The 10689-nt window shown below is 37.0% G+C and overlaps 1 protein-coding gene across 1 annotated transcript; it reads right to left on the bottom strand.

The window, feature by feature from the left end:
• Positions 1 to 72: 72 nt before the first annotated feature.
• On the bottom strand, positions 73 to 7431 carry BCCIP (BRCA2 and CDKN1A interacting protein; the record flags this gene model as incomplete). Its single annotated transcript, XM_009574776.1, has 6 exons — positions 73 to 482; positions 3609 to 3786; positions 4607 to 4794; positions 5335 to 5424; positions 6583 to 6663; positions 7357 to 7431. Coding segments are annotated over 6 exons (783 nt in total), but the record flags the coding sequence as incomplete, so codon positions are not given.
• Between the last annotated feature and the right edge of the window lie 3258 nt (positions 7432 to 10689).

Raw genomic sequence — 10689 nt, 5'->3', positions numbered from 1 at the left:
ATCCATTGTTTCATAACAAAAATGTACGATTTAGGTTTGGTTATAAACATATTGAGCAGATTTTCAAGTTTCCTTGTAACATTGGGTTTTTACTGACTGCTTAATGATGATACCAAGGTATAAGAAGATACAGTATTTTAAAATATTAATTCGATGGATATTTTCAGTTGTACCACCTACTTGTCTTCTAAGCGTACAGAGGAAGCATTTGAGCAGTACAAAACCATTAACTCAATAGCAGTCTTCTGAAAATATTGTGAAGTCCTAGTTCTGCATGGCTGCTTTACAAAAAATGGTGTTTATAGGAAAGTTCAGAGTGAGAGATAGTCTTTGAGTTTATCCATAATTACATTAATTCCATCAGCCGGAACTATCATAACAGTCCGCAAAGGTTTCATTGGTACATCATCAAAGGACCATCTGCCACCCAAACAGGTGTCACTTTCCTCTTGCACAGAGTAGTTGAACTTCAGAAGGGCTTTCTAAACAACAGAAATAATTATATTAGGATTAAAATTTTTAATTAGCATGAAGATAATACATCATCTAAACAAAGTAAAAATAATGACCCTATTATGCACATGCTTATTAAGAAGAAGTTATTTTGTTCCCTCTCAAAAAGTCCACCAAAAAAACCTACAAGAGCATCTACTATTAAGTGTTCTAAACTATTTGCTTTTCATAGAACTTATATAATTCATATTAAATTCTAAAATTATTGCTATCATCACAGTTTGTTATCAGAAAAAAGACCTAGGAGGGAAAAAAAAAAAAAATCAATGCTCCCTTTATATGCTTACTGTGTCTCATTTTAGATGGTTTTAAGACAGCACCTCATTCCATACTATCACATTAAGAAATGGTGACCCTTAGAAGCTATTGTGCCAACTAGCAGGGATCCTTGACCAATATCAGGCTCTTAACAGACCTTCAAACCTGGAACAAGAGCAAACCACTAGCTGTGTAATTTTGAGAATTAGCAGATCAGCCAAAACCCAGATAAAAGGAACAGCGAGAGAGTGCAGGTAGAATAGAACCTGCATTAAAGATGATAGCTTGGCATGGGCAACATGTGGAAGGCCTGTAGCAATGAATAGGCTCTGCTCTTTTCGTGGCCTACTCTAGAACTGCTCAGAGTCCTAAAAATTAACGTATCTGTAAGAATATGTGGTACAGTAATCCCCTCTTTCACACTGCCAGTAGAAGTTAAATATTAAGGGAATAGGCACTAATATGAATGCTGAGCAGAATTTCAAAAAGCTCTTGGAAAGTCTCTAGATGGCTGGAGCCATTGAAAGACATATTTATAAAGGATGCTTCTTCAAATAGGTAGGCGTCCGTAATGTGCATTATTTCTTTTCAGTGCATAGATATAACAGTCCTTTTTTAATAGCTTTCCTAGACAAAATGCCTGATGGATAAGAAAAACTTATCTAACAAATGTTTTCAGTTCTCATACAAGTCAGATTAAGAAGTATGAACAGAAGTCCTAAGTAGAAAAACTTATCTAACCTCTTCCCTTTCCAGGGAAAGTTAAAATCCAGTCTCCTTTTAGGATTGCTATTTACTAACAGTATCTCAAGGTTGTAAATTTAATTTTGGAAGAACCATCAAATTAATTGAGTGGCTTTGCTCAAGAACAAACAATTTGAGTAACAGAGGCCCTAAACCTTTAATCAATTCCAAGTCTGGTTATAATAGAGCTTTTCTTCTGCTCCCTCAAATAACATTTTAAGGAACAGAATAATGCACAGGGAACTGACAAGTGCAAAAAGGCTTCTCTCTGTTTTATATGGCTCGAAGCGTCTGCTTCACTGCATTTAATACTATTTTATGGCAGTCTAATTAACGTTATGTGTGATTGGGGGGATATACACTCCAATGCTAATTTAACACATATACATTATTAAGTACGGAGACCCACTTAATCTAATATCCTCCGTAATGTTTTAAATGAATTTGTTAAAAACACTAGAAAGACTGTTAAAAAGAAAAGCATGTTCAGTTTGAGTCTATCCACTTGAGTTGAAAATTATTGCAATTAAGATAAAAGGACACAATTAGTCTTTAAAATGCCACTCAAAGTAACAAAACAGATAAATACAAAATAAGCCTTCTAGAACATAACACCCATGGTCACATAGGCATCACAGGCTTCTCCCTTTCAGATTTTCAGTAACATGTTTACATAGAGTTCAAGTTCAGTTGAAAAAGAAAATCCCAAACTTGTTACTGCATAGAGGCTACAACAGTATTCCCTATAGCTAACAAGGAATTCACCCACTTACATTTTTCTTCTTCCCAAGAAATAAAATTACAGCCATATCACAGACTCTAACAGAGAATGTCATGAATGATTACAAACAGGAACCTTTGCCATTAACCATATGATGCATGTGCAAATACTTTATCCTGTAGGCACTGCCAGAAATGAAAAATAATGGGCTCTTGACAAAGCAGTAATATTGTAGAATAATATTTTTAAAGCTTAAAAAAAAAAAAAAGAACAATGAAAAATTCTTTGCATTTCAAAGTAAATTTTTAATTTAATTTCCTGCATCTTCCCCTCTCCTGATTTGGCTTGGGACCAGCAGAATTGTCTAGACAGGTTGCCTTAAGAAATAGGAAATAGTATTTTCATCTCAGTATTTTAGCACTTTTTATTAATATACTTGTCCTGAGTAGAATAGAGACAGAAAAGGGAATTGATAGCTACTTGTTTGGATCTTCAAAAGTTTTTTATTCTGAGCATTTTTTGAAAGTAACAGGTATCCAAAAGGAAATAGCTTTCCACATAGTACCAACAATGACAACACAAATGCAGAGCTTTGCATCTGTTAAGTTTCTTGGGAAGAGATCTTGGAGAAATGCATCTAACTGCATTACCAAACCTAAAAAAAGCCTTAACAGCTGTTTTTTCTGACACAGGACTAACTATGTAGGGGCAAGAAAGAGAGATCTGTGTATTAAAGTATTAACATGCATTGCAGATGCTCATCAAGACTCTAACAACAGAGATTCCTCTGCACCTTTTTGAATCTTTATTCTTCTAAGTGCTTAAAGCTGTGACATAATTAAGTTAGAGCACCCTTGCAAGCCACTACCTAAGCTGCCACTCTTAAACACCCTTGTGATGTAAATCATGTTAGCTTGAATCTCACTGACAGATAATCAAGCTAACCTGCACTTCCTGCAGTTCACACACCCACAGTCAGTCTTCCTGTTCCTCATAGCACTGGAGACCCTATCAGGTAGCAACACGGCCACAGGCAGTCTACACTATACTATCTTATCATCAGGTTAATTGTGACCTGATATAAATAACATATTAGTAAATTCATGCCAATACCTAGGATTAATTTAATAATTTGGATTTATGGATGGCACACCTCTCCATGATTCTCTAAAACAAAAGGTGTTGTGTTCAATACACAAAAATAGGTTGCTTGCTCATCTCTCAATACTACTCTAAAAAAAGCTGGATTTACTTAAAAAGGTATGCGACTGTATCTTTTTAAAAGCCCCCCTTGAATTTAAGGTGAAACACCTTTTTTGCTGATATGTAAAGAAAAATAAACATTTTAAATTAAAAGAATCACATATGTTACCTCATAAAAGAATTCTTCCTCTGCATTTGCAAACATTAGTTCCTCCTTTTGCTGATTTCTCCCTTCCCTCCTCTTAGAATTGCTCTTTGTGGCTTCTGTAAAGGTCTTGCTGATAAGAAGATAGTAGTGGCACTTTCCACAAGGTTTGTTTGTTCTCTGTGCCTCAGTCAACTCTTTCCTAAAGATAAATAAATGTTTACACATACAATCTAAACCCTCAACAAGTGTATAAGTAAACCTTATAATGTATTAATATAGAAAGGATAGAGAAGAAACGAGAGAAAAGAAAGGGGGGAGGGGGGGAGAAGAAAAAAAAAATCTTCACTTGATTACTGGAGTTCCTTATTGAACACAATTTCCTGGTTCTCAACATGGCACTAAAACAATATAACGCTGTATCTCAGTGGATTCATGATGCATTTAATTACTGTCACCCAGCCTATGATACAAATCCATAAATTGGTAGAGATCAACCAGCACCTAACCTGCATCACTCATGTACTTGAAACTAATCAAAACGCTATATATGGTTTTCATGCGCCAGAACTCATCCACCTTATAAGCCTGTCCCTCAGTCCAAATCTTCCATTCCAGAGCCAGAAATTAACATATATGCAGGAACATCCAAGTTGCTCATTATCAGCATGCTATAAAAAAGTTCTCATTTTTAAATTTTCCTAATCAATATGAAAATAATCTGCGATACAAACTACAATATACACACAGCTATTTCTGCAGTAGAACAGCATATATTCTTAAATTATTTCCTCTCTCTTGAAGTAGAAAGAGTTTGAAAAGCCTAAAGATATTAAAAATATTTAAAAATTAACTAAAGACCTTATATGAGATGAAAATAATTTCTTCTGTTCATGTCTTACTTTTATCTATAGTATCACCTGTCTTAACATAGTTCTATATCCGTATGATTTCTGAAAAAATACGAAGAAAAAGTACTATTCAACACCATGTCAAAAAAAAAAATCAAACAAACAACTTACTGAAGCTGCTGGTGCATGGGCAGAGCAATCTGTGGTGGTACATTAATGAATCTTTCACTTAGTAGAAGACCCACAGGCTTAGTATTGTCATTCAGAAGCTTATTCAGTTGTTCAACTACATGCTGTTCACAGCTCTTCTCACACCGACTTAGAATCAGCTCTTTGATTTGTTCAGCACACTGTGTACCCTAGAATCAAATGGTGTATTTTCTTTACATTATAGAACAATTATTTACACAAGAAAACCTTGAATGTGAACTTCAAGGGAATATTCTACAGGCCTATTGGCAATTTCCTTAAGTGGTCTCTAAAGCACTGTACAATTTCTCTGAAATTATTTACCAACCCTGAAGCTGAGGGCAAACAAAGGTTCTTAACTGATAGGAATGCAACTAGGAGCTGCAACACCAGTACACTCAACAGGAAAACTCAAAAGCTGCGAAAGATTAAAGTGAAGAAATACAAGAGGTTGACAGCTCAGTTATCCTGGAACTACTTATTAGACCTAGTTTTAACTCTCTATTCCACTCTTTGCTTTATGTTTGACCTTCAGCAAGTTACGCTGGACTAAATCCAAAAGAAAGCTAAGTGATGTGGAACTTTTAAGACCATAGTCCTCCATGGTGGAATTCAAAATCCTGATCTGGCTGTCTAGGTTTGTTATACAAAGCAGAAAGCAGGAAGCAGTCTCACTTATTCCTATCTAGTCGTTAATGAGGAATACCAACCTTCCTTTCCGTTAAGTTTAAGCAGCTTATAAAACCAAAAACTTCATCATCATCATCATCGTCACTACTGTCTTCTTGGACTTCTGCTTGCTATTTAATGAAAGAAAAAGCAACAACTCATATTGACATTCTATTTCCACTCTCTGCAGCAAGAAATGTTTTTCTTTCCAGAAGATGCTCGGCAGATGACAACCATCTAGGTAATCTGTACAAACACACAACCTACAAATTCTGGTTACTGTTATGAAAGTGCCGCATCATTGAACGTCTGTATGTACTTAAAGGCAGCTATATAGAGAGCCAGGTCATGTATCTTCTACAGTAGGATCTTTTGAAAGGCACTAAAATTTGATAGCTCTCATATAATAAGCAACATCTCAGTACAAGGGATAGCAATATCTTAAGCAAAACCAATTTTCTTCAGTTTCTAATGTAGGGATATAAACCTGCAAAGTCTTAAAAAACATAGAGCAATAGAGCTTTGATAGAGAGTGAAACAAAAAACTCAACACAACTCCGCAATGAAAAACTTGGGGAAAGAACTGGGGGTCATGCAGTTGTAATATAAGGATGACAATAAACTTGGGCGGAAAAACTGTTGGCAAAAAGGGACAAAAAGGGAATGTATAGCAATGATACCATGCAACATGGTACAACAGCACAACTGTGCCGTGGGGGCAGCTTGTTTGGGTTTGAAAGCAACGTGGCCATAACATCTCGAGCACTATACAGTACTGAACAGCTTCCTTAGCCAGGAGTAACTCAGGAGCCTCTGCAGCGTGCTCCACAGAGTGCCACAGCAGAAGTTGTTCAGGACTCATTTCAAGATCCTCTCCTATGTCCAAAGAACTCTGCACAAAAGGAAACTGCATGTGGGATATTTTTGGTCTATATCTCTGTACATCCTGAGAATACAGGGAAATCACAAGGTCCTATCTCTTATGGAGATGGTAACAAACTTCTCTACAGCACTTCTAGCTTTATTACTCTGCTACCCCCAAAATTCAGAGAGAAAAGTGAAGGACCTTCCATATGTAAAAAGAAATCAACCAAAATAATCAATCAAATTCCTTGTTTGGTTGAAAGTAGGCATGGAAAATTCCAGCTCCCACAGAAGAATTGTTCTCAAAGCAAAAAAGCAAAAAAGCATACAAATTACAAAGACAGGATCCCCTTCTGAAAGTCTGTTTGTCATTCCAACATAAAAAGTATTTTTTACTTCATTTACAAAAGTAAATTCTGCCTTACCTTGATAATACTTCCAATATGATTCTGTTGTATTAATATATCCGTTAATTCAGCAGTGTTAACAGGAGCTTTTAGAAACAACTGGAAAATAAGAAATAAGTGTTAAGAAGTTTTAGGCCTGATGATATATCATCTAAATTTTCTATTTAGTAGAAAATAAAGTCAGAATTTCTCTAAGTTGTTATGCAACACTCTGTTCCATTTTTAATTTCCATTTAGTGAGTTTGTTTATTTAACTTCCTTCAGTATAATACTGCAAAGACTAAAAATCAGCTTATTGAAGCGCTTGCTCTTCGACCCTCCACAAGCTGGCATTTTCTATACCTGTTATCCTTTTGAGTTTGGTACGATCTGAATGCTTGCTCAGCATAGGTTTACAATAGAAACAGCCAAAAGAAGACTGGAAGCTGCCACATTGAACTGACACATTACTTGTTTGTCTGTTTTTTAGGGGCTGTAATTTACAAAAAAAAAAAAACTTCCAGGAAGCTGATTAACATTGAACGAGGTTTTCTCAGCAGCAACTAACACAATGAAGATGGAAAGATTATACACACTGTGGAAGAACAGCCCTACAGTTCATTGGGTAAAGTTCCTGAAACCATGGTTTAGGAGACACACGTTCACTGTGGCTGTAATTATTTAATCTTCATGAGCTGAAGCACAGTAAAACTATGGATCAATACAGATAAAGTGAACTGATGACTTTGCATAGCTCTTTAGATATTGTTTGTTAATGGACATATCAACCAAGCTAACAAGAAGTCAAAGTACCTGTTGTAGTAATTTCTTTATCCCATTGTAGTCATTGTCTGATATGGAATGTGCTTCAAATTCAATATTCACTTCCTGTGAAAAAGTAAAATAGATAATATCAAACACACTTGGCAAAAAACTACATCAAAACACAGCTAAACTATAAGAAACTTGAAGACAAGTCTTGTTGACTTCTTGACTTGAAGTCAACATCAGAAATGGAACTCATTTCCATCTTTCAGTAATCTCAGCAATTGTTACAGTTATCATTTCTTCTGTAACCTTTAGAGAGCATCTGTGAAAGTAACTTTTTAAAACTAACTTACAAACTGTGTTGTGAACAAACCTTTAATGCTCTGTTCCTGCAATCTGGTTCACACAATTATGTTTACCATAGCCACATAGACTCTTACTGTAGAGAGGCTTGATCCAGGCAGTTAAACTCTTAAAACTGCACGATTGGAGTGTAACGCCTTGGCTAAAGATGAAGATTGCTGCAGACATTTAAACAATTACATCGAAAACCATACTTCTGCTATTTCCTCAAATCCTAATGGTATCATTAACCCCACTCTGGAAGTCTGTTCAGTAGGCACATGATGAGACCTCGTCACAGCAAAACAGAATGTGAACTCCTGCCACTCCTTCCGGAACAAATGCTGTGCACCTACCAAACGTTTTTACTGGTATTCTATATTAATAGTACTGCCTGCCAAGGTTACCTTGCCTACCTATTCTTCTGTGAACCACTGTTTGAGATCATCCAATTTTACTTTGCCTTTTAATTGTTGGTTTGGATTCCACTTTCTGAAAAATCTAAACAACTGAGCCTTATTTTTGTCACCAATTACGACTCATAAATCTCTCCTATCCCACATCAAGGTCATGGTCTTTACTGTCCACTGGGAGAACAGCCTTAAATGCCCGTTTACAATGTAGAAAACAAGTATACAACCACTTGGGGGTGGGGGGGAGGGAATAAAAATTAGGAGACACACTCAGATTGTCGTCTATGGTCTAGTAAAGCAAGGAAGCTCTATAGAGGTAACTAAGAGCACATTATTTACTTGAGAAGCTACCTATAAAAGAAAACAGATTGTATCTTCGGTGTATACAGCATTCACTCCTGGCATCCAGGAACTTTCTGACTGCTTTAAAATTCAAAGATCTCAATGAATGATTAAGCCAGTAAATTCTGAACAAAACACAGTTTACAGTGGTTTTGAATACTGTGCAAATCATAGCCACAAAATGGATATAAATCACGGGAGCACTGGTCTAACACTGGTTTACTTCATGGCTTTTCCACTACCCAAAATAATAGCCTGGTATGACAGAGTTTACAAACTCTCCATCTTTCACCTATTTAAAAAAAAAAAAGGCAAATAAAGACTCATCATATATTTTCCTGCTGTGTGCTTATTCTCTTCCCCCTGTGTTGAATCCAAAGCAAAGCAAGAGCCTGCAAAGCAAGCTGTTACATGCAACAATACTCTGCTACATACAATACAGCAAGCAAAGCTCCTTCCCAGCAACCAGGCCCTACTTGGCAATCATATTGTTGTTCTCAGATTGACAGAACTACCACATGCCCCTTTCTATGAAAAAAAATCTGCATAAAGGAGGAGATTTTCCTTTTTTCCACCCTAAACGGTAAGAGACAAAGGGAAAGGCTAATATGCCAAAAATAAAAATGCTGGCAATTACAGAGAAACAAATGCCCTTTAAGTATATGACTTTACAAGTTTCTAAGTTTGTACAGTTATAAATGTTCAGTACATTTCTTTAATATTAGCAATGCACACCTTGATGTCTTATACAAGAATCGAGGGAGACTCAATATATCTTTATATCAAGACTTCCAAACTGAAATAGATGTAATAGTGATATATCATCCTCAAAAGCTGGACTACTAAATTAAATAAGTGTTATATTGCAAATTTTATCCAGTGCACAAACAATTGCAAATAGAACACAGTATTGCACACCAGTGCAGGACATACAGAAACCATCCTCAAAACCCCTGTCCCTGAAGGCTCAAGAAACTTCGTCCACAAACACCACAATAAAAACCACTGTCCTACCTACATTATGCAGGAATCCCAAGCACTTTAAAAAAAAAAAAGAAAAAAAAAAAAAAAAGGATTATTGCCATTAGCTTTAATTTCATAGTGTCTGGACACTAGTGCAACATTTTGTATCAGTTTACAAACACTGAACAGTACACAAAGTACTAGCAGTGCTGGTCAAGAACTTCATAAACACGTGTTAGCTCAAACTAATCCATTTAATGTGGCACCCATTTCTAGTAAATGGTAAATGTGCTTTTCCATCATGTTAGTACGACTGATAACACAATTAAACCTACACTTTGTATCGTGACATAGTTTTTAAAAAAGGTAGGGTTTGGGTTTTTTATTTGCTAACATAAGCTAACTAAGGTCTTATCTAAGAAAAAGGAAGACCATTAACTCAAAGTGAAATCCTAGTGAAGACAATCCAGTTAGCAAAATATTTAATTTGAAATGTACTGAGTTAAAACCCATAGATTGACTCTTTTAAGCCCTGTGAAAATGACAGATTGCCTTATCATCGAAAGATTTTAATAAGAGTTCAAAGTCAGTGCGTATCTCTTCCTTTCCTAGAAAGGGGGACTCCTCCCTCAGTGTTGTGTTTCACAACTAAATAATGCATTTTCACATATGTCCAGGTGCAGATACATAAGAGAGAGAAAGAGCTCAGAAAAGAAATTAAAATTTGATTTCCGTGAGGTCTGGTGCTTTTTCTTCTCCCCCCCCCCCCTTCTTTTACAAAAAGGAAATTGCAGCAAATCTTCTGTGTTGAAAGCATCATTTTCAGGTGGCTGCCTCCAGTCCCTGTTCGAGAACGGATGTGGACAAGCTACATGCGAGTCTGTACAACTGACTGCAGCCTCGGGGATTCCAAAAAACCAGAAGAAAACACAAAAATGTAAGACTCTCAACAACAAATACCTGAAGAAACTTTACATCGCCGATTACCGACATACACTAACGCGTTACCTACACTTTCACACAGGAACCCACAGCCCCACGCTGGGCCCCGACAACCCCGCCCTGCAAGGCAGCTCCCGGCTGGCGCCCCCTTCACAGGGGGGCAACCCCCGCCCCCCAACAGCTCCCAGTCACGGCTTCCTGAACCCGCTGCTTATTTCTAGCGTTTTACAACTTATTTTAGGGACAGCGACTCAGGAGAGGAGGGCAAGGGACGGGGGTGAGAGGGGAGCACAGAGGGCCCGTGAGGTGGAGGGCGGGCGCAGGCCCCGCGTGAAGGCCGCGAGCACCGGGAGGAGCCCCGCGCCCCCCGCTCACC

Source organism: Fulmarus glacialis, unplaced genomic scaffold (assembly GCF_000690835.1).
Source record: "Fulmarus glacialis isolate BGI_N327 unplaced genomic scaffold, ASM69083v1 scaffold16003, whole genome shotgun sequence".
Taxonomy (NCBI): Eukaryota; Metazoa; Chordata; class Aves; order Procellariiformes; family Procellariidae; genus Fulmarus; species Fulmarus glacialis.
This window is presented reverse-complemented; position numbering and strand designations above follow the sequence as displayed.